The sequence below is a fragment of the Ailuropoda melanoleuca genome, chromosome 11, assembly GCF_002007445.2.
Source record: "Ailuropoda melanoleuca isolate Jingjing chromosome 11, ASM200744v2, whole genome shotgun sequence".
Taxonomy (NCBI): Eukaryota; Metazoa; Chordata; class Mammalia; order Carnivora; family Ursidae; genus Ailuropoda; species Ailuropoda melanoleuca.
The window spans coordinates 76,003,954-76,029,053 of NC_048228.1; the positions used below are offsets into that span (position 1 = coordinate 76,003,954).

The following is a 25,100-nucleotide window of genomic DNA, read 5'->3' on the forward strand; positions in this document are numbered from 1 at the left end:
TGGGCATACAGAGAAGGATCACTGACTTAGCACTGTAGACTACTTCAGAAGAAATGTTCAATAGGTCAGCAGGTTTTATGGGACGAGTTGGCTAGATAAGAAAAGAAAAACGGGCATCTAATAGAGAGTACTGTTGGTGGCCCTTTCTAGGAAAGGAGTAAGGACTGATTTAATCTAGTCTCATTTAAATCTCACTAGACAGTAAAATAAGCAGTTTACATTTTTTTCCCATTCTTCTGGAACTTGTATGTGTTTTTGAAAAGTGTTGTCAATATGGTGACAAGATGTTACCCCATTGAAATTGCCTGAATCTGTCGCATTGTTAGAATGATCCCGAGATGACTTGCAATGGTCTCAAGAAATTTAAAACTCATTGTGAACATAAATTGTCGTTAGTGGAAAGATTAAGATGATCACAGTGAGTTGTGGTCATACCACAGCATGGTGTTTGCCTATTTAAACCTTAACGTTCATCTTTTTTTCTCTTTTTTTCTGTCTTCACCAAAAAGAAGAAAAATAAGAAAGGTATTAAATATGTAATCTTAAGTTTTAAAAATATATTTTAAATTACCCTTCTCTTATTAGTTTTTGTGTAAAACTACGGTGGAAACTAGTTTAAATTTTTTTGTTACTTTTAGATGTATTCTCACATAACGGAAGGAAATAAGTTGAACATTTATGGGGGAATGATGAGTAAAAACTGCAAAATGATGTTACTGTTTTTGAAATGGTCAGTTTTTACATGACTATTAAATACTGCCTTTCAAATTTAGTAGAAATATGAGATGTGGGGATTTTCCTTTTTTTATTATAAAAAAACAAGAAGATGGGGCACCTGGGTGGCACAGAGGTTAAGCATCTGCCTTCGTCTCAGGGCATGATCCCGGCGTTCTGGGATCGAGCCCCACATCAGGCTCCTCCGCTATGAGCCTGCTTCTTCCTCTCTCACTCCCCCTGCTTGTGTTCCCTCTCTCACTGGCTGTCTCTATCTCTGTAAAATAAATAAATAAAATCTTAAAAAAAAAAAAACAACAAGAAGATGAATCAGGGGGAAGCATGTAGCTTTTAACATATTTCAGAATCTCAAGTAGTTATGAAGTATGTTTTTGTCCGGTTAATAACATGAAACATTTCTTTTTTTTAAGATTTTATTTATTTATTTGAGAGAGAGAGAGAGAGAGAAAGCACAAGCAGGGGGAGTGGGAGAGGGAGAAACAGGCTCCCCACTGAGCAGAGAACTTGGCGCAGGACTCCATCCCAGGACACCAGGACCACAACCCAAGCTGAAGGCAGATGCTTAACCAACTGAGCCACCCAGGTATCCCAACATGAAACATTTCTTACTGAATAAGAAGACTCTTTCTCTTTAAGGTTATGAGAAGACCGATGATGTCTCAGAGAAGACTTCACTGGCTGACCAGGAGGAAGTACGGACTATATTCATCAACCAGCCCCAGCTGACAAAATTCTGCAATAATCATGTCAGGTAGGAACTACCAGAGATCTCTGTGGGACCAGCTGTCACAGCAGAACCCAGTAGAGGGGCCATCTCCCCTCTCTGGCCAAAACAAAAAGGCTTATAGAGAGAGCTTTCAGTTAAATCAGTTACTATCTGAGAGCTCACTGGAGGCAGTGTGAATTGGCTGTTTTCTCCATCTTTTAGCCATTAAGGAGATGTCAGTAAGAATCTGGATAAACAGAAAGGATAAACAGCCATACTCTACCAATTCTATATATAGTGCCTGAATAGCAAAAGCTGCTTATGGATAAAGACCTTTTCTCAAGCCTGTTAATAGAGTGATGAATTATTGTTTTTGGCAACAAGTTTTAACATTTTAGAAGAGGTCTTTGCAGTTCTTCACCAAGAACTCCTTTTTGTTAGATAGTCTTTAAATATTGGCTTTTGATAGTTGTGAAATTTAGTTATGGTGTTGAGGAATGGAGGGCTGTGAGAATTACTTCACTGTTACATTTTCCTTCCAACAACAGTATAAAAAGTAACACTGTTGTAAGCACTGTTCAGTAAGTGGACTTTGGAATGGAGTGAACATGAACACCCCTTTACCCCTTATGCTAGCCCAGTGTTTCTCCAGTGGCATAATTCCTGGATTTGAGAAATGCCCGTTTAAAATTAATATTTGCAACTTCAAATTCTAGAGTAACTTTCTCAGTTTGGGGAATGTGGGATGCGTTCCTGTAATCTCCTATTTTTTTGATTTTTTGAAGCTTTTTATTGTGGAAAACATTAAACATTAAATAGCACAACGAACCTGGTTGTACCCATCAACCAGCTTCACAATTATCAATTCATGTAATCTTCTTTCTATTGAAATAACAAGAAGAAGATTGGATGTTTTCAAGACCTAAGTGATGATATCTTACTGATTGTGGGCATAGCTGGTGTGCTCAGTGTGGAGTCCTAGCCAAGTTCCGAGAGGGACAATGAAGAAAATTTGACCAGAATCCTAGAAAACTTCCCCTTTTTCTGAAATTATCCAGTGAAGGCATCTCTGTTTAAAGTTTCTGGTCTTGCTCAAATTCAATTTTATTTTTGTAAGGTTTTCTTTATTAAGGTATTATATACTATCCTAACTAAAGTTGCTCTTCTTTGTAAGCTACTCCTAGTACGTTAAAAAAAGGATGATTGGCCAAAGAGAACAAAAGCTATTGTGCAAAATATTAAACTCTATTAGATTCGACAATTCTTTTCACTCATTTTCATTTAGGTTAATGACCATTTGCAATATTCTCCCAATTTGAAACAGAGGGAAAATGTTTGTCTAATTTTTTATGTGATGATAGTAGAATTTTGTGAATGTGGGTGTTAATTATGGAGTAATTAAGTTTTATGCTACTTTTTGTTTTCTAGCACTGCTAAATACAACATAATCACATTCCTTCCAAGATTTCTCTACTCTCAGTTCAGAAGAGCTGCTAACTCATTTTTTCTCTTTATTGCACTGCTTCAGGTAAAGTCACGTTGTAAAACTTAAGTTCAAAGTCAAATGTTCAGATATTAATAAATGTTTTTGTTAAACCCACGACCGATCTTCCGAAGCTTATCTAAACATAGACAAGCTGGTTTGGGTGGACATTTCCAGCTCCTGCTGCAAGCAGTGTCAGAATTCCACTGACCTTTGATTCATTTTTATCAGCTTATTTTAAACATTCTGTAAATTTGATATGGCGGGGAAGAAATTTGATGGTGAAGGGGGATGGAACTTTTTCTTCAATATTAATTAAATACTAATTTACTGTAGTGACAGTAACAGTCAATTCTGAACCTTAGGGTATAAGAATTTCCATTTTAAAACTTGTTTCTTTCTGTATTTGAGTTAGTAGTAATCAGGAATAAAAAGTTTCATTTTATTAAAAAAAATACATTCATTGTAAAAAATAATTAGAAAACACAACAAAGCATAAAGAAAAAAATTAAAACTATAATTTTTCTGCCACTCAGAGGTAACTCTCTTAACATTAGGGTGTATAGCTTCCTGGTCTTTCCCCTCTCTCCCCCTGTATTGTTTATTGATTTAACTTCCAAAAAGAAGATCATAGAATACATATGTTTTATATTCTGCTTTAACCTTGTGATAATGTGTGGATATTTTCCCATGTGATTCAGTGTGTTTTTAGAATATCCTTTTTAATGATTATATGGTGTTTAACTAACTCCCCTTTGCAGGTGTTAGTCCTGCACACAATAGCTTGTCATGAAGCCAGCTAACATGCTCTTCCAGCCACTTACTAGATATGAGCAAATTGCCTCCCTCAGTATTAGTCTGCCACAGTAGTAACATCACTGAAGCGTATTTTAACAGCACTAAGACTTGGTTGTTTTTAAACATATTATAAACTTGCTAATTCTTACTGGATTTCTTTTTTTTCCCCCCGCAAATAGCAAATACCTGATGTATCACCAACAGGTCGCTACACCACACTGGTTCCTCTCTTATTTATTTTAGCTGTGGCAGCTGTCAAAGAGATCATAGAAGATATTGTAAGTATTTAATTTTTTCATAAGTAAATGTGACTTATTTTATATGCATGTTTTAAAATAATAGTATCTCTTTAAGTTTAATTCTTGACACAAGCTTTTTAAAATGCCCATTCAACTTAAAAATGTATAGAATGTGCTCTGGAGTCCATTCCTCTTAGATTCTATGGGATTACTGTGACAGAATGCTTGTTGGAGTGTTCTCTACATTTGTAATTTAGTAATGAAAGAAATTAAATTTTTAATTTTTAATTGGCTTGGAGAGAAACCTATATTTGAACATTATTTTCAGTCATCCCCAATTTTCAATTTGAACATTATTTCAGGTTAAACACAATAACCTCCAAATTAACTCAATGTAAAGGGTCTTTTAATGTATGTTTTATTTTTAATTCATATGCACAATTTTCACTTTATTAAATACTTTTAATTCCTTTTTCATCTTTAGTTGTTCTAAGCTTCCTTTTATTTTATTGAAAGTTATGACATTTGCTATTTTTATTATTCTGTAGTAGCTGAGGAAAGGGGAAGTCAGTTTCCTGTTCATAAAATAAGTTCCCCAAAATAAATTCAGACTTTTCTTTTCCTCTCTTTTACTGTTACTTTAACTGCCTTAGTTGAAGAAGTCAGTTTTTTTTCCTATGCTCTTTAAATACTTGACCTATCTGAAATGACCTTCTGTTGAGCCTTAGGCAAGTCAGATGGTAAGGCGAGGAAAGCCTGAGACATTCTTTAGAAAGCTCCAATTTAAACTTGCCCAAACATTTATATTATTTTTGTAGAGAATCAAATTGAAACGGGTCAAGTGTCCATTTAAATCATCAGTCTCAAAAACATCCAAGTGTGTAAGAGTACAGACACAAGTTGTATGTCTGTGTGCGTGTGTGTAAAACATCACAGTTCTCTTGATTGGAAATGACACGCTTGATGGGGACCACAAGCTGAAAATTTAGGGGACTCTCTTTATACCTATATTGTTCCACACAGACTTACCATCCTTTAAATTGTACTTGGATCTAGCAATCCATAAGGACTGGTCTTCAGTATAATTTGTCTCTTTCTTTGCCTTGCGTACTCCCTTTTCTTTCTTTGCCGTAGTTTTGATTAAGCGTGTGTTATTTACTACACTTCGTGCTGTTGTTTTTGCAAATGTTTTTCCCATTGAATTTCTTCAATAACTTTACAAGCTGGATATTAATCCCATTTTAAAGGTAAGGAAGCTAGGGCTTAGAGAGAGGTCATGAAACTTGTCCAAGAAATGGTTGGGATCAGATTCTTTCTCATCCAGCGCTCTTTTTCTGTATTGTGGCAAGTCACCGACAAAGGAATTGATCACATCTAGTGAGTCTCTGGGATCCATGTACTTGTTTTATATCCTTCACATGTATTAATTCTATAGCCACTCTTTAAAGGATTATTGGTATTATTCGCATTTTACAGATAAGGGAGAGGAGGCACAGAGAAGCAAGGTTACTTGCCCAGGGTCAGACAGTTAATAATTGGGACTGTCAGAATTCAAAATAAGGCAGTTTGGTTCCAAAGCTCCATGTTATTATCACTGCTCTAAGCTGCCTGTCCTTTTTTCTTCTTCCCTAACAAAACTATAAGCTCCCTAGCTATGGTTTTTAGTTCCCCTCTCTATGAAAATAAATGGTATATAAAATGATACCCAAGAGGGTGGGGTTTTTTTGTTTGTTTGTTTGTTTTGTTTTGTTTTAACAGAACTCTTATTGGCACAATGTAATTATTGAGTACTTTTAGAAAAGAGCTTATCAGGCACTTCCTGGAGGATGTAATAATAGTTGGGTGAGATAATAGTATTATGTGGAGTACTTTTCTAATAAAAATCATTGTTAAGAAATTGACAAAATAGGTACTTAAGAATGGTTTAACAAGACATTTGTATCAACTTATAGGTGATAGAAAGTTTGAAAACTTACTCCCTAGAAAAGGAAAAAATCAAATAGTTCAGATGATTGCCCAGAGAGCATCTTTATCAGTAATTATAATAATACATCTATTTGTTCATTCATTCAACAAAATACATGAAGCAGTACTTAGGTGCCAAGAATTCACTAGCATATGTATTAGGATGTGTTCGACTTTTGCTGCGGTAATAATCATGTCCCAAATGGTAGTGGCTTAAACCTCAGTTTGTTTTTCACATCCTCAAAGACACTGCAGGTTTTTATCTTAGAGGAAGGATGGGCAGCAGGCACCACTGCTCGTGTAGTCACTCAGGGACGCGGCTGAATCGAGTCTGCTGTGTGGAGCATTGGTGGTCACCAGAGCAGAGGAAAAGAGACGGAGCTCCAGAAGTTTCTGGCCCAGAAGTGGAGCACATCACCTCTACTTAACAGCCTAATATTAGAACTAGTGACGAGACAAAAAGGAAGTTAATCTCGGTGCCCACGAAAATAATAGAAAACGAGATATTTGTGAAGACTAGTTACATCTTCCACTAAAATAAAACACAGCTTACATTCCAGTAAACCTTCTTTTATATTCATTGAACATTGACAATAAAACAGTAAGAGTTGCCTCCAGGGGAGACACCTAAGACTTACCCCCATCCAGTGCATTCTAACTCTTGATGTTTTGCATAGCTTAACATAATACAATTTCCTGTTTTTAACGTGCAAGTAGCAAATGACATAAAAACTTACTTGAAAATGCTCTAAAATTGGTGGAGAACTTTTAGTTTAAAAAAAAAAAAAGCTGCATCTTGTCAGATGCCGATTCTTATGGTAAGGGTCAAGATTGGTTGTTAAATAGATAATATTCACCACGTAAAACATGCCTTCTTTGCTATACACTTGTTAATTTAAACTCTGATAAGCTTTATTCTTTATAAAACAGATAATTTTTTAAAGTCTCCAGTGTTCAGAAACCAAGTACTTGGAAGAGGTTAGTGAGGAAGAGTAGCCAGGATGCAACTTTCAGTCTAGTGGAGGAGACAGACATAAATCAAGTAACCACACCAGCTATTGTAAAAATTAAATGATGTACTGAAGTCCTTAGAACAGTACCTACTTCTAGTAAGTGATGAAAAAACGTTAACTGTATTATCATCATCCAAATATCCTTTTGACTAAAATACAGAAAATGGATTGGAAGGAAACAGGATTTAGGTAGAATACTAGAATATTCTAGTGGCTGGTAGAAAAAGAAAATGAAGAAATCTTAGACCAGGTGGCATTGCAGATAAAGCAATATAGAAAAATGAAGTCAGTATCTTTATAGAAGCAGAGTTGACAAGACTTTTCAGCATCCAGTATGCTCCATACACTACTTAACTTTGTTCACATTCTCTCTCCAACCACTAGAATGTGCGTTCCATAAAGAACAAGAGTTTCCACTCTTTACCAGTAGTAATGGGGCCTGGCTCATGATGTTTTGGAAACATTACTGAATGAAGAAGGATTGGATGGGAGTGAGAGGGAGAAGCAGCAGCTAAGCATGACTATCAAGTTCCTGGTTTGAGCCAGTGGATGGTATATGGTTCCATGTCTGCGAACAAGGACCAAGGCTTGGGGGTTAAAGTCCTAGATTGCCTTATGGACACAGCTGGGGATGCCTTTGAGACTGCCAGAGGGAGATGTCAGGGAGGCTACGGGATATAACTGGAGCTCAGATGAGAGTCTTGGCTGGTGTGTATTTATGTGTCAGTTACAATTGAAACTGTAGTTATGGATGAGCTGAGCTGGGAAAAGTATAGAGTAAGAAGCCAAGAGGGCTGGGGAGTAAGCCTTGAGGAATTCCATCACTGTATAACAAGATAGGAGACGAAGAAGCGACCAAGGTACAGGTGGAACACCTGGGCAATGATAAGATAAGAAATGCTTAGGAAGTGTGGGGGAAGGGTTCCCAGGAGGGAGTGGTCAACATTACTTAAGTATTCTAAAGTTCATGGTGCTATTTATACAGTATAGTTAACTGGTGCACTGTCAATTAAATATTGATAATACTAACTAATTCATTAGCCCTCAGTGATATGAAATGAATTCTCACTATAGGACAGTGGAGGTATTTGAACTCATGGAATAGCTGTATTAATGTTTTCTGAACTGTTCATTTTAGAAGGAATAATAATCTGTTTGGGATCCAGAGATGCTTTTTTTTTTTTTTTAATGGTTATAAGATTAGAATCTGCCTATCTGGATGGATCCTTATATTCAACACAATTGTTTCTTGACAAGCAACCTAATTTATTCTGTGGCAGGAAGGCCAAGGAAAGAGAGGCTCCTGTACAAGAATTCTCTGTAGATAGAAAGTAATGTTCAGGGTCTCCTTAGGTTTCACTAAGATTAAATTTCCTGTTTAAGTGGAATGTTTCATTAATTAGTTTTTATTTGTCTCCTTCAGTTGGAAGTCTAACTATTGTCTGTGATAGATGTGCATTGTTTTGGAAATATTTGCACCTCCTTCAAATATCTAAATTTGCTTTGGACCATTATTGTGGACCAAAATTTATTTTGAGTTACTTTCTAATTTTCTTAAGATCTTTATGAACAATAAAAAAGAGTAAGTATTTGAGAGTTTCATCAGTTATAAAATATTCTCTACAGATACTACACATTTAAAAATTCATTTAAGAATATTCGCTGGAAAACCATAAGCTTACTTTTGGAAGCAGTAATTTGCCTAATGGAAGTCTACACTTTTACAGTTTTATTAGTGAGTGTTTTGTGCTCTGAAAAAGAATTGTAGTGTGTTCCTGCATATGGATGTGGCAAGAATTATTTTCTGCAAGCCTTCCACAGAGGCGTTTTGAATGCTGTATTTGTATTTTGTGCTGTTCAGTGGCTGATTGTTTGTGGGAGCTGAGTTCACGCTGCCAGCTATTAGGACGCTCCTCCTGAGTGTTGCTGTTTGGGGAGGAGTGCTAATCCACAACTCTGGCCTTTTCCCTTGGAGAGAATGGTCGTATTTGCACTGTGATTCTAAAAACCATATTTCTTCTCAAATGGAAAAATTAGGAACACCTTTGTTTCACACTCATTCCAACCCACCTTATGGTCAGGTCTACGGAGCTAAATCTGGCCTTGAGCTTTAACGAAAGAATTTTTGAGCTCAGTTAGTTATACTCAGCACTCTTCTGCAACGTCAACAGAGGCTGATGTGTTACACTTGACACTGTAAGTTTGGACAGAAGCCAGGGAAAACCTCTAGTTGAACTGTAGACAAGATAGCTTTCCCTGGCCACTCAAATTCTCACCTTTCCTCTGACCTCTCATTTCTTACTCTCTGCTCTAAAACCCTGGCTTATGTGACTCTTCAAACTCACCCACCTAGACTTAGGCTAACTCACCTGTTTAGCATTTAAATTTTTTTGGTGCTTTTGGGAGGAAGGAGAATAGGATCATGTGATTCAGTGGCTCATGATGGGGAGAAGGGACCATTGAGAAGCAGTGGATGGTAAAGGCTTTATGCAAATGGTATATGTTTGGTTCTAGTCATTGACAGACATCAACATATCATTAAATTATGGAGGATGAACTCAGCCTAATTAGATAATGAATTTCATAAGATGCTGAAAATATTTCAGTACCACTATTAAACGGTAGTTATTACAGATAATTCTCTTGGGCAGTCTTTTTTAAGCGAATTATTTAAGCAAAAGCTAAATCAGCCTTTTCTATTACATAAAAATTTCAATCTTAACTATATAATAATGTACAGTCCTTCCGAGGACTGCGCAGCTGTGCTCCCAGAAGAGAAGTATTGTATGAAGATGCTCTAGATTGTGTTTTCAATTTTAAAATTCCCACCTACCCTCCGATTTGTCTTATGACCACACCCCAGCATGCTTATAAAATTGATATTGGTATAAAAGGATAAAAGCCTTGAGAAACATAAGTTAAAAGAAATCTTTTTTGTTTGTAGATGCTACTTTGTTTTTATTAATCTCATCCACTTTTTCACGGTTTTTGTTTTTGCTTTTAAACTTTTAGAAACGACATAAAGCTGATAATGCAGTGAACAAGAAACAGACACAAGGTAGGATTTTTACATTTTATTTCTCTTTTCTGTCGAATATACTCACAGTAATATGTACAAATCACTTCAATTAAATGTAATCCAATTGAAAATACTGTGTATCTCTTAAGTTTTTGTTCCAGGGTAGACTTTTTCTTTTGTAGCATTTATTAGCATGGCACTTAAATTCACATTAGAGTGATTTACAGTGGTAATACTTTTGGAAGATAACATTTTAATACACTTAAGTGCCTCATAGCAATGTATTCCAAAATCGTGTCCATGAAATCAGCAGTTGTTTTGACATGTTACATGCTGCAAAATGTCCATGTTTTGTTGGTGATCAATAGATGTTACTCTAGGTAAGATTTATAGAAAACAGTCAGATGTGATGTTACTTGTTAAAAGGCATGTGGGAAGTACTTTGTGTTATCCTGTACATGCAGATGATATATGTCCAGAAATAAATAAAACAAAAACCAGTCCAGCTTCTAGGAAGCCCGTGGCATTTTGACATGGCTCTTTTGTTGTCGTTCTCTTTTTGACACAGCAAAAACCAAAATGACCTTTAACTCAAGACCATAAATAGACCATAATGCTCTTAGATTAAAAAAGGAAATACACAGGAACATGTGAAATAGACATCTAATCCCATCCCTGAGCTTGCCCCATCTGAGAATCTCATCTCTCGCTGAAGTTCCCTGATGGGATAAGGATCAGCCATGTCTGCCAAAATTAGCTGGTGATTAAAAACAGTATTTTTATACTGCTGTGATTTTTATGCAGCCCTGCCAGATACCCTGTTATTCTTCCAAAGGGACATCTGCTCATGCCTTCCACTAAAAGGATTATCTGCTGATTTTTGATACATTTGAGGAAGGTGCATTTATTATGGTATCACCTAATAAATTAACAAAATAATTTCTGAGAGATTATATTATTTGTTATGGAACATGTGAGAAAGCATAAGATGGGAACTATATAAATGCACAAGGGTAAGATATGATCATGTGTGCATCAAAACGGAAGGTTTGGATTACATGATCTCAATGTCTCTGTAGATTTTTGTGGCAAATCATGGTCCCTGTGGTAAGCCCTACATAGATCTAAAAGAAGGAGAGGAAATTGTGAGGTAATTTGAGGTCAATCTTGAGTCTTAGGGAACACTTTGAATGAGCAGAGGTGTTCAAATGGGAAGGCATTACATGTGTGTTGAGTGAGAAAGAGGGAAGAGAGGTTATCTTGAACAGAGATGAAGAAGGCTGCTGGATTGCTTTGTTGAACCATTACCACAGTGTCAGATGAAGAAAGAAGATTCATGTCAAAGGGAAGCAAACACATGATTAAAAAGGAATGCCAGGGTCAGATTTTCCAGGGCCTGAGTGCCAACCCAAGGAGATTCCAACTTTTCTTGAGTATACTGAGTAGCTGTTGAAGGCTTACAAGCCAAAGAGAAACAGGGTGACCATCCAGATTGAAGTTGGAGAACAGAAAACAGAATAGAGTAAGAAGCTATTAGTAGCCTGGGGACTAAAGAACTCTAGGAATTTGGGTGGGAAGAGACAACCATAGGAATTGAAAGTGGAAAAAATCCAGATGTTGCTGGTACTGGTATTTTGGACAATATGCAAAAATATATTTGCATTTGTTACCATGTTGCTTAGGATATTCAGTCACAGCTTTTGAACCAAAAATATGTAACTTTTTCCAATACACAACGTATCTTGTAGCTATCTACAAGAGCTATTTTCAGGGACTAGCAGTTATTTATCTTCGAGCCTTAGCCCAAGAAATCCATATGGTACGATTAAAGAGCAACCGTCGTAAGCTATGATTTTAGTCTACTATACCTTGTACGATGGGTTCTCCAATTTTCTGGGTACTTACCTACTTCCCAAAATAATCACTTTTGTCTCCTATTTAGAGAAAATATTCTTTCTTGGTTATCATTCTTGGTTCATCTGTTTATCCTGGATTAACAAGATTAGCTGTATGGCTAAAAATGAAGAACAGGCAAGAGAGAGGGCAAGCTGCTATAGTGTATATAAAACTCAGGTCAAAAATAAAACATCAGGGCTTAATAGCTATAAAAAGCATTTTAACAGCAGAAAACTTGAGAATTCTATATCCAAGAAATTCTGACTTTTAGTTTGATACTTAAGTTTATTTTCTGAGGGAATAGTATTTTTTTTCTTTGCCTCGTTGAATGTCAGTTGTCTTTTTGTTTTGCAGTTAATAGGAGATAACAGAAATGTTTGAGTAGGGTACTGTTTGCTGTCAGATAACCGAAATTGCTTAATATGAAAGCCATCTGTTGTCATTAGACCAGAATGAAATTCAATTTGCTTTCCTGAATTGAGGCGAGAATGGGTGTAGGAGTGGGAAGGGGGGATATTTTTGACAGATAATTAATTTTTGACAGATAATTAATTTTTGACAGGCATTTGAAGTATTTAACTTAAATTTTCATTTTATAAATGTTTACCAAGATCATGTAATATGTGAAAGGATACCTTTCTGTCAGATTCAAATATTAATCCTCTTTTCTTACAGAAATGAGTATTTTGTCTCCTTATTTTACATCAAAGCACTAGAGTGACTTTTTTCTGTCATTCCCTAATGACTCCAAAAATATAAATCCATAATTTCATTTACAACATTTTCAACCATTTGACTGTAGACTATCTGATGCCTCATTTTCATGAACTAATGAATCCAACCAGGATTAAATTATGGATTTGGGACCTAACTCACAACTTCATAAATTTCACATTTTGAGCCTATCATCAATACTTATGGGAACAAGTCATTTCTTGTCCTAGAGATATAGAAGTTGCTTATGTAGATGGTTCAGTGGGCTGGTAAATGGAAAATGTTTAGTGCTCTCTGAGGACCTACCTGCTGAGGGAGAGCAGAATAAATTGATGGTCAGAAGCCTAGGGAGTATGTCTTTGAGTACTGTGGTTCACTCCTCCCAATGAACTGTGATTACTTCTCGGGGCTCCCATGTTTTTCTTACATGATGGTTTGCATGTACTAGGTAGGTGCACCTTCTTCCTCATTTTTGTATTCCCCATAACTCTTAGTCCAGAGGCCTGTATGCGTGAATGAACCACTCTCCATATAGATACTTGAGTACAGACAAAAAAGCAAGAAGAGACTAGAAACGAAAGGAGCCTTCTTGAAAATTCATTATCTGGGGTGTAAGCAAGACCAAAGGCAGTGTTTTCAAAACACTGTGTCCGAGACTGTTTTGTAGCACTGATAAAATGCTAATGTGCTGGAAGCTTTTGCTGTCTCTCTACCTTCTCTGTTGAAGTCATCATTTCATCGCTTTGCCGCCTATGAACGTGGTACTGTGTCCACTTATCACTTCCATCACCCAAAGCTCCAGACCACTGCCAAATTCAGAATGTCCTGGTTTTCTTTGCATCTCAACTTACCTTCATTTTCTCAGATTTCTTCCTCAATATTTGAACTCAGAGTATTTGATATGCCTTTCTCCATGTGTCTACACACACACACACACTGGGGGCAGTCTATCCCCGTTCTCCCTCATCTGGGTTGTTTTGCCAAATTTAGCTCTGCAGGAACTTGTAAATTGTAAATTCATTATTAGCATTATAATAGGTAAATTGAAGACAATCTCTGAATTTGTGATAGTGGTTGAGCTAGTTCTCTTTTTATTTTTTTATTATTTTTTTTAAGATTTTATTTATTTATTTGACAGAGATAGAGACAGCCAGCGAGAGAGGGAACACAAGCAGGGGGAGTGGGAGAGGAAGAAGCAGGCTCATAGCAGAGGAGCCTGATGTGGGGCTCGATCCCAGAACACCGGGATCACGCCCTGAGCCGAAGGCAGACGCTTAACCGCTGTGCCACCCAGGCACCCCGAGCTAGTTCTCTTTTTAAATTGTAAGCATATGTTTATATTTTTTTCATGAAGTGTGCTATTATGGCGAGTGTGCCAATATTTCAGGTGGAATGGTAGTTTCACATAAAATCACAGTACAGAGGCCTGGGAAAAGATGGGGCTCAAGTGCGGACTAAAAAAGATATTTAGGATCTTAAAAATTAAAATTAAATATGCCCCCTAAGGGAATAGATTTGCTTTTTTTTTTTTTTTTAATTCCAGGTTTAGATCTCTTCCCTGAAGGCTGGTGTGTATACATTCCACCAGTGTGAATAGATGGCAGATAACCTGTGGTTCCTGGCAGCCCATCAGTCACCTGATTTGATGCCATACTTGAATGAGGACCACCATTAATTACTAGTTAGATTGTTTCGGACCTTGCTTTCTTATGTAGTAGACATCAGAGTAAGTTTTTAATAAAGCTGTTTTTTCTCTGTTTTCATTGAGAAAAGGACAACAGCACCTAGACATGTAGCTAAAAATACCAGATCTCGTCTTTAGCTGTATCTTCTGGCCTGGGAGCTACCTCAGCCTTTTCGGAAGTGGGATTGAGGTGGTGGTCTCTCATACCCACCCTGCTTCCTGCGGGGCCCATAGTTACCTCTCTCCTGTGGGAAACCAGTTCCCCTTTAAAGCCCTTTGTGAGAAAGGTGTGGCATTGACCTGGGGTGGACTGTGTTTCCGGATGGTAAGCCTGAAACGACCTACTAACAGGCCGAGTCCCTCTGGAGGAGTTCATTCCATGCTAAGGGACTTAAGACAGCACCAGTTTCCTGCCCACTGAAAACGCCAGTGTTTGCGTTGTGTCTCCCTAGAGGGGTCCCTGTGTCGGATCCATCCAATAGGCCTAGACAGATGCTCTGCCCCATAGGCATCATCTTACCTATAAATGGCCCTTAGGGAGTATTGTTTCCATGGTCTTAAACATTGCGCTTAAAAACAGCACGCGTATGGTCTAAATTACGTTTTCAGACACCTATAAGATTGTTAATATTTTCAAATTATTGCAAAGATCTTAGGGTTGTATAAATTGAACTGATTAGGTATTTTCAACAGTAGCTCTAGGCAGAGAGCCCACATTTTTTTGAGGGGAAATAGAACCCCAGATTGTCTTTCATTTGTTCCATGAATAAAAGTTGCACGCTGAGGAGCAGAAAGCCGCTGAGGAAATCTGGGGCCGTTGTTAAAGTAAGAGGAAGAACAGGTGTGACTCTGACCGAGCATTAGCTATTTCAACCTGCACAAGTCCTCACTGAACATCTACCTTGTGGAAGACCCAGTACAGAAAATGCAGAAAGAAACCAGGCTGCATTCTTGTCCTCCATGAAATTAGGATCTGGCAGAGAGATAAGATGCTCACTAAAACCATGATGCAGGATAGAACAACTAGTAGGGGCCAAACGAGAGAGGTAGGAATTCCAAAATGTCATTTTCGAGGTTCATGTAGGATGAATGGGCTTTTCGGTAAACAGAGCTATCGGGATGGCAGCAGTGGGTGATTCAGGAGGAGGTGGGAAGGCATGAGATGTATCCTGGGAATAGCAAATAGTCTATTTTGGCCAGAACAGAAGATACCTGTCACAGAGCAATGGAGGCAGGGATAAAAGGCCAAATTAGGGTCCTTTTTTGGAGGCTTTTGAAAACCAGGGTGGAGAAGTTGGAAAGAATTAGTGAGGAGTGTGGCTATGTTCCGAGTTGTACTTTTGAAAGAAGAGTTTGACAGCTGTGTGGAGAGGGGCGGTGTGAGGAGCAGAGAGATTGACTTTGGATCAAAGGGAGGGGGCTACGGCAGTGATGATGGGAAGGCAAAGGAAAATGCACAGCAGAGAGATCCAACTGGACTCAGCAAAGGAGAGAAAATCTTGTCAAGCACCAAATGCTGCCAAATTAGACTGGGACACCCACTCTGACCAGCATTTAAGAAGTCACGATTCTTTACAGGAGCTCCAGCTCTAAGCTGCAGAGCCCCAGCAGAGCTGTGAGGACCAAAGCCTGGTTGCAAGAATGGTGGAATGATTGATTGCTGAGGCAGTGGAGGGAGATCTTTCTTTCAAGGAATTGTTTGATTAAGCGAAGAAAAAAGCAAATGACTCATGACTCTGGGAGCAGGATTGAGCAAAAGCATTTTGAGAAAAGGGGATTGCTGACCCTTGTGCTCTGATCATGTCATCTTACCCATATTTTTGTTTTTTAAGTCACTTGTTCAAAAACAGCTTTCTGGACATGCCCATAGAGTTTCTATAGGCCTCACCAGGGCCCCAGGATTTCATTCTTTTTTTCTTTTTTTTTTTTTTAATTTTATTTATTTATTTTGAGAGAGGGCAAGAGAGAGAACGCAGGAGCGGGAGCCTGAGGGGCAGGGGGAGAGGGAGAAACAGGTTTCTGGCTGAGCGTGGAGCCAGACATGGGGCTCGATCCCAGAACCCTGGGATCATGACCTGAGCCGAAGGTAGACATTGAAGCGACTGAGCCACGCACATGCCCTGTCAGAGTTTCATTCTTAAGAAACTCTCAGTGATGCTGATGCTGCTGGAGAGGCTGGTACATTGTTAAAAGTTTCACAAATGAGGTGATAGAGGTAGTATCAACTAATTGAAAAGCCGTATATAGAATATGGATGAGAGCAGAGTTCAGAAAGTTTCATCCTTCTTTTTTGTTGGTAGACTGTAAGCAGATCATTGTTTAACTTGACTTTTATATGCGAATTCAGGGAGGAGAGTTTTGGGTGACCTCAATTTTTGCCACTAAGAGGTTTCTGCCTTACAGTTGTCTTTAGAATGTAAGGGTCTACATAGTGAACGAATTGACGCTTTGATATGGGTATGATGGTTTTCTTGCTTTGCCAAGTTCAAAGCCATGGTCTCAGCTGTGCCCTGTCCTTCTCAGTGCACTAAAGCTCCTCTTCAATGCTTACAACCACGCAGGAACTGGAGTGTGCCACCTCTGTTGAGGTTTCTCTGTCCTCTGTGACATCGGGAGTGCCCATCATCCTTTTGGATAACTTGCCTTTTGTTACCCACTTGAAGAAGTAGAATGCTTGTCCAGGAATGGCACCCCAGTGATTCTTTCAGTAACAGCCCCGGTGGCAGACTGTTTCATTTGCAGTGGTGACAGCTTCTCTCCGAGCAGCCAGTATTAGACTCTAAGTGAGCACCTGTAACTGTGCAACATTTGATTGAGTCCTGAGAGACTGCCACTTTCTCCAGGGCCTTTGATTAGGGAACTCCCAAGGGACTCTAACAGAATGTTTTCATTTCAAAAAAGAAACCCGTTACAACAAAGCTGTTAAGTAGTATCCTGCTGAGTAAAAACAGGTGACATTTGAGGTATTTGTTTAAAGTCTGAATTCTCCTCTGCATACTGTCAGACTAATTAGCGGGGTGAAAAACATAGCAGGTGTGTTTGGCTAGAACTGCAGAGAGAGGAGTTTTGCATTTAAAAGAAAGAGCTATTAAAGCACCAGAGGACAGGCCATTCTCATAATTCTGCTGTAGCTCGCTCTCAGTCCCCTTCACCAGGCATCACTAATCATCTCCACAGCGCACTTCTTGAACTCTGATATTCGAGAGGTATAAAATAGGTGTGCTGTTGGCCCAGGGAAGCTAAAAGCTCAGAAAAGGACCCAGCATAATTTCTCGCTTCCTCTAAACCTGGTTGGAGCTGGGTCAGAGGAGGTCAGTGATTAAAAATAATTGTGTTGCTATTTCAGTCACCAGCATATAATACATGTGATATGGCTTATTTTAGTGGTTGTATGGTTGGATGTTTAAGAACCATTTCCGAAGTAAAGACAACTGTAAATTATGTGATTGATTTTATCCTTGGCCACTATTCAAGCCTTGATTTTGTACACAGAAACCTTTTCTATGTTGTGAGCTGATTTTTAACTTCACCAGAATTCTGTGTTACTCCCTATATCCTAAGATGGGTCTAGCCTCCAGTTTGAAGAAGCTATGCACTTCCAGTCTTTATTTCTGGGTTCTAGTTTTATATTTCAAGAACAAAAGAAAGGAGGAAGATGAGGACAAAAACCTGTTCTCAGTTCTTACAAGCCTCCAGGTGTTGGTGGTGCTGATGCTGAGGTCCCTGGACCGCTCGTTGAGCAGCGAGAGTCTGTGGTACAAAGAAATGTTACTGTACTTGGTTAGGATTCTAACTCAGTGAAGAGACGTAAAAGTAATTTACACTTTGATCAATCCAGGCCACTGTAACCTTCAGAATAAATCAATACCCGTCAGATTGACAAAAATCAAATGACTGATAACAATTTGTGCTTGTCTAGGGTTATAGTCAGTGGAACTTCATACATGACTAGTGAGAGTATGGACTGCAGATGATTCTTAGGGAAATAATCTGGTTATATCTGACAGAAGTTCAAACACAAATGCCCTACAGCCAGCTGCCCTTTTTAGGATCCTGTCCTATAGAATACAGTCATACAAATATATTTCAGTGCTGTTTGAGGTGGTAGGAAAAAAATGGAAGTCAGGATTCCCATTAATCGGAAGGTAGTTGAATACATTAGGATAGAGCTGTTGTGTAAAACAGTTGTCTCACAGCCAGACTGGCATAGCTCTGTGCTTATCTCTGGGACGCCTGGCAGAGAGCAGAGCACAATGGACAAGCTGGTGATTTATCATGTGCTGTATAGGGTTTGAAACTCCCCTGGTGGCACCCAAGACCCGCTTCTCTACTTAGTCTGTGGTTGTGTATAGGTTGATGGCTTGCTTGGTTTAACCTGTTATGTAGTCTGCCTTGGCTAATTGGGGCTACAAAAGACCCCTTGGAAACTTCTCCCCAGGCTTCCTTGAAATTAAGATTTATCAATAAGTACATATCATGGAGGTTCGAAATACACCTCCTAGGTGAATATGACAAAATGTCCCAGGGCACATGTCCTGGGGAACCATTTCTGGAGGTTTCTCAGGCCCCTGTGCTTTCCTTTTTTGCTGTATCATATGCTTTACTTTGAGGAAGCTCTTCGTGGATATATCTTCTAGAGCCTCATGAGACTGTTCAGTCATCTGACCCCGTGTAACGGGTGTGTCCTTATAGTGGGTTGTTTTTCAAAAATGGGTCATCTCTGCTCTGTCCTGAAAGCATGTATGACATGTTAAGTGGAAAACCAAGCTGTAGAGAAGGAAATTTTTAGAGGAAAGAAAACAAAAGTCCACATGTTCATGTTTGTCTAGAGAGAGGGATGTGAGGATGCATCAGTTAGTATTCCTTTCATTAAGAAAGTGGCGTGGGGGGCGCTGGGTGCCTGAGTCGGTTGAACGTCTGACTTCAGCTCCGGTCATGATCTCAGGGTCCTGGAATTGAGACCTACGTTGGGTTCCCCAGTCAGTGGGGAGTTTGCTGACACCTCTCTCTCTGCCCCTCCCCCTGCTCATGCTCTCTCTCTCTCTCAAATAAATAAATACAATCTTTAAAAAAAAAAAAAGTGGCATGAGGTGAGAGAAAGTCAGCTATCCTGTCATAGAGCTCTATTTGGCTTGTTATAAACATTCATTGATTTTGTTTTTGATAGAAAATATTGTCCACTGAATATGTATTTAAAAGTTTCTTAGACGGGCACCTGGGTGGCTCAGTCAAGGGTCAGACTCATGATTTCAGCTCAGTTGGTGATCTCCGGGTCGTGAGATTAAGCCCCACCTCTGGCTCAGGGCTCAGCGTGCAGTCTGCTTGAGATTCTCTCTCTCCCTCTCCCTCTGCTCCTCCCCTTGCTCGCACACACTCTAAATAAATAAATAAAATCTTTAAAAAATAATAAAGAAAAGTTTCTTCACCATGTAAATTTTTGCAGCAGGCCACATTTCCCATGTATCTCTTCAACAATGAATTTTCAGGAAACGTTTGGGTGGAGTAAGAGAGCCCCTAGGAGGAACATAGGAGGGCAGGTGAATTGACAGACAAGTGCAGAAAGGTGGGTTAGGGAAAGGAGGTAGATGGGTTCGAATGTGCAGAAAGAAGTGATGGGTGGTGCCTGGATGGCTCAATTGGTTAAACATCCTGGGATCAAGTCCCACATCGGGCTCCCTGTGCCCTCAGCCTGCTTCTCCCTCTGCCTGCCGCTCTGCCTACTTGTGTGCCCTCTCTCTCAAATAAGTAAATCTTTTAAAAAAAAAAGGGGGGGGAGAAAAAGTGATGGGAGCAAGGTTGAGGGGGAAGGAGCTGCAGGCAAGGAAAATGGAGACATGAAGCAGATTTGCTGGATTGTTTTCCATGGTTCTGTGAAAAGTACCACAGGTTTCCACCCTTGGTAGTGGAGACAAGACTTCCTGGCATGGTCTGCTGATTTTGGGAAGCCTGTTACGTGATACTTCCATCCTGTGCAGGGGGACCCAGTAGAGTGGTTCAGGCTATTTTTAGATGTGAACTAACAAACGTCTGCCAAGTGACAGCATTTCAAGGAGAGCTAGTTTATTATTATTTTTTAAGATTTATTTATTTTATAGCGAGAGAGCATAAGTGGGGGGAGGGGCAGAGAGAGAGAATCCTCAAGCAGACACCCCGCTGAGCACAGAGACCATAGGGTGGGGGGCTCAATCCCAGGACCCCGAGATCATGACCTGAGCTTAGAACAAGAGGCCAGAGCTTAACTGACTGAGCCACCCAGGTGCCCCCTATGAGGGCTAGTTGAGATTACAGATCTGGAGCGGGGGCCGGGAGCTGACATCAGAGGACACTCATGTTTTAGTGCATCTGATGGTTACATAAACATTTCCAGCGGCTCCCACTGGAATCATTTTAGGAACTTACACAACTGAGAAGTCTATTTTAAGCAATGTTTAAGTAGTTCATTGGCATCTTTTTATGTACTGTTTTTTATTGAGTTATAATTCACATCCATAAATTCATTATTTTCAAGTATGCATTTCAGTGTTTTTTCATGTATTCACAAAGTTATAGACCCATCACCTCTGATTCCAGAATATCTTCATCAACCCAAAAAGAGACCCATATATGGAAGCATTCAATCCCCACTCCCCTCTTCCACGAGCCCCTGAGATCCATTAATCTACATTCTGTATCTATGGATTTGTCTACTCTGGATGTTTTATACAAATGTTATCACATAATATGTGGCCTTTTTTTATCTGGCTCTTTCCACTTTAACATACTTCAGGATTCATTGACGTTGTAGCATGTATCAGCGTCTCATTCCTTTTTATGATTGAATAATATTCCATCATTTGAATGTACCCCATTTTATTTAACCGTTCATTAATTGATGGACATTTGGGTGGTTACTACTTTTTGGCTATTATGAATAATGCTACAATAAACATTTGTGTACAAGTTCTCACGTGAACATATGCTTTTAGTTCTCTTAGATATTTACTTAGGTGTGGAGTTTCTGGGTCATGGTAGCTCAGTGCTTAACTTTTTGAGGAATTGCCAACGTGTTTTTCTATGTAGCTTTTTTTTTTTAACATTGTGTGTATGTTGTTTCTAACATGGGACCTACTGGGAGGCAGGTTGTATCTTTAGTAAATCTATGTAACTATTCTTGTGGCTTCATAGGGTCCCAAACATACCAGTGGATCCAGCTTTCCATTCAGCAAGTATTCACTGAGCACCTTTTTGTCACTGTTTGTGATACTGTGAATTGAGCAGTGAACAGAGTAGAGAATGTTCCCATTGTCACAGATCTTACAGGCTGGGGCAGGAGATGGCCCTTACATAAATCATCTCGCAACTAAATATATAGTAAAACTGTCTTAAGTGCTCTGCAGGAAAAGTGCAAGTTGCTTATTTAGACTTGAGGGTAGTGGGAAAGGAGTGGACATCATGAAATGTCCCCTGAAAGCTAAAGATCAAGATCTGGAATTTATGTAGGAGTTTTCTAGGTGGGGATGGAGGAAAAGAGTGTTCCAGTCACAGAAATGTGCAGAGGATTTGAAGCAGGAGAGAGCATGTTGCTTTCACACAGAGGGCTTGGAGAGAGGGCCAGAGGCAGAGGCAGAAGGTGGTGGTAGAGAGTAGGCAGGAGCTGCTCATCAAGGGCCTTCTAGATGCTTGGACTTATTTTATGAGCCAAGAGGAGCCAGTTGAAGAGTTCTGAGCAATGGGTGACCTAATCTTGTATATGTGTGTGTGTGTGTGTGTGTAAGGATATAGGGACTGATACATAATAATCCATAGTTGTATATAAAATCATTATATGCGTCACTATAGCTATTCTGTAGAAACTAAATTTGAAAGAGATCAAGGGTGAATGTGGGAAACTAGTGTCAGGCTAGCTGGGACATGGTGGTTACTTGAAGTAGGAGTGCTGGTGATGGTGGAGGAGATAGTTTGGCAGAATTTGAGATGCTTAGAGCATAAAGTCGACAGGACATTTTTAGTAGTAAAAATTATTCCTGATTTTCAAAACAATTTTTTTCCATAAAAGCAGAAGAGTTTAAAAAGTGAAGAGATGAACAGTGAGGCATATGAGCATAATAAAACTGCCCAGATCACAATACATCATTAATGAGAAGAATTTAAGTTTCTTAGAAAGTGTTGCTAAAAAAAAAAACAATGAGGGATAACTGGGTGGCTCAGTCAGTTAAGTGACTGCCTTCAATTCAAGTCATGATCCCAGGGTCCTGGGATCGAGTCCTGCAGAGGGCTCCTTGCTCAGTGGGGAGCCTCCTCCTCCCTCTGCCTGAGCTCCCCCTGCTTGCTCACTCTCTCTCTCTCCCTTTCTCCCTCCCTCCCTCTTTCCCCCTCTCCCTGATGGATAAATAAATACAATCTTTAAAAATAATTAAAAACAAGAAAACCCTACCCAAACTAATAAATAAATGTGACAAAATTACAAGATGACAAGGTCATTGTATGAAAGTTTAATTCATTTCTATATACTACCAGTGACCAGTAGGGAATGGAGTAAAAATACCATTTACAATATAAGAAAAAGTTATCAAATATCAATAAATAAATCTGATGAAAGACCCATACACTGTAAACTACAAAACATATCAGAGAAAAGTTAATGAAGATGTAAATAAATGAGAGATACAGCTTGTCTATGAATTGAAAGACTCACCCCAAATCAAAATCCCAGGAATCCTCAAATCCCAAAAATTAATGATTTGATTCTTAAATTTATATGGAAGTGCAAAGAACTTAGAATAGCCAAAACAGTATTTAAAAAGAACAAAGAAGAGGATTTACCTAATCTCAAAACTTACCATAAAGTTAGAATAATCAAGATGGTGTATATTGTTATGAAGATATGCAAATTGATCAATGAAATAAATACAGTCTAGAAATCTTTTTACTATAGCACCACATTAATTTAATTGGAAAAAGTCAAGTCTTTTTTTTTTTTCAACTTAAGGAAAAATACATGGGGTTTTTTTCCCTCAAATTTATATTTAAATTCCAGTTAACATATGGTGTAATATTAGTTTCAGGTGTAGAATTTAGTGATTCGTCACTTACATACAAACAGAATCTCAGGTACATACTGTATGAGTCAATGTATTTGAAATGCAAGACTAATCTATGGTGACTATATTTGCCTCTGAGGATGAAGGGACGGGTGATAAAGGAGCATGAGGGATCTTTCTGGAGTTTTATATCTTGTTGTGAGTGGTGGATTCACAGGTGTTTGCAATTTTCAAAACTCGCTGAACAAAACACTTAGGATCTATACATTTTTCTATACCTCGTTTAACAAAAGAAAACCTCGTAAGCGTGAGCCAGACAGTTGCCCTAAATAAGGGAAACAGGCTGGGCCTGAAGCAGCAGGAAACCATGACCACGGTGATAGAATGGTGAGCCTCTTGGAAAGAGGCGGCCACCGCTCTGGTCCAGCCACAGGCGGGAATTGATGGACCTGCGCTTTCCGGATAAGCGGATGTCTTTGTTTTCATGCCAAATCTCAGTTGTAGAACTATTGGACACTGAGTTTTTAAAAACTTAAGTATTGCGATTGGAGGAGTGTTTACTAATAGGGGAAAGAATCAGAAGAAAACAAATGACAGTGAAGGGCCCTAGCTACTATTGAACAGTATTTTTCTAATTTAAAGTACTGCAAAGTTTAGCACCATTATTTACTGTGTCTGTTCATTTTGGTTATGGTCGATCAGAGCAGCACTTGGCTAGCTGTCTTTGTTGAGTACTTACTATATTGTAGCTACTGGGGTAAGCCATTAAAGGGCAGAGTGCTCTCATTTATTCTTTATTCTTTATAACCACTAATTTTGAGGAAGGCACTGCTACCCAGTAACAGCCGACATCTAAACCCAGGGCTTTTTACTCTTTTCTCATGCCCTGACCCTCTCAGGCTCAGGGAACAACATCAAGGAGCAGGTTTATTCCTGGGATCAGTTTGGTAAACTCTGCAGGGATTAGAGTTTTGTGTGTTAGAATACACTGGTCACTTTTGGATGCCTGTGGTTCCGATCCTTGACCTATAACGTATGATAACATAAAAATCGTAAACTTTAAAGTAAAAGTTACAGGTGTAGATATTGTATTGGAAATATTTTAGTGTTAGCGCTTCAACTTGGAATTATTATTTTTTAACTTAATGAAGTTGTTTCACCAAAATGTACTGTAGGATATCCATTGTTGCACTTACTCATTTCGTTCACAAGCATTGGAGTGTCTTTGGTGCTAGGAGTCCTATGACGTTCTATAAGAAAATGAGTAAGACTCAGCCCTGTGTTCAGAGAATTTTGAAACTCAAAAAGATTGCATTTACGTTAAAATAATTTATAATACTGTAAGCCTGGTTTGTATGTCATTAATGTTAGATATGCTGTTTAACATTTTGGAGATAATTATCATTGTGATTTACTTCAGAGGGCTCAGGCTTCAACTTTTTTAATGTCAAAAGAAACTGAATCTAAGCACCTATAAATTACTCATCCTACAAATATTTACTGAGTAGCTACTTTGTGCCAGGGACCGTGCTGTTTCCAGGGAATGTAGTATTGAACAGAGCACATACTAGCTTTGCCCTCATGAAATTTACTGTCAGGATAATTTGTGGACCAAACTTGACTTATTCCTTTTCCTTTCTACCTCACGTTATGGTCCTTACTATTTTTTATTTTATCTTTTAATGTCTATTGGTATATTCAGTATTATGCCACAGACACCTAGTGGGGAAGGAAAAAAGGTGTACCGAGCAACTTTACTGCTGCGACACAGTAATAAAACGCTAATAAAGACCCCTCTGTCATAATTTAATAGTAGCCTCTTCTTTCA

At 38.7% G+C, this 25,100-nt stretch overlaps 1 protein-coding gene across 4 annotated transcripts in view; it reads left to right on the top strand.

Annotated features, from left to right (window-relative positions):
* ATP8A1 (ATPase phospholipid transporting 8A1) overlaps positions 1-25,100 on the top strand; it is a 225,937-nt gene that overhangs the window by 35,002 nt on the left and 165,835 nt on the right. For 3 of the 4 annotated variants that reach the window (XM_019801970.2, XM_019801971.2, XM_019801972.2), the window contains exons 2-5: positions 1,372-1,486; positions 2,870-2,969; positions 3,902-4,000; positions 9,952-9,997. In XM_019801970.2, coding sequence (XP_019657529.1) covers positions 1,372-1,486; positions 2,870-2,969; positions 3,902-4,000; positions 9,952-9,997 — 360 coding nt within the window. Of the gene's footprint in view, positions 1-1,371; positions 1,487-2,869; positions 2,970-3,901; positions 4,001-9,951; positions 9,998-25,100 lie in introns of those variants that run through there. The other variant, XM_034671877.1, reaches the window with a different exon arrangement.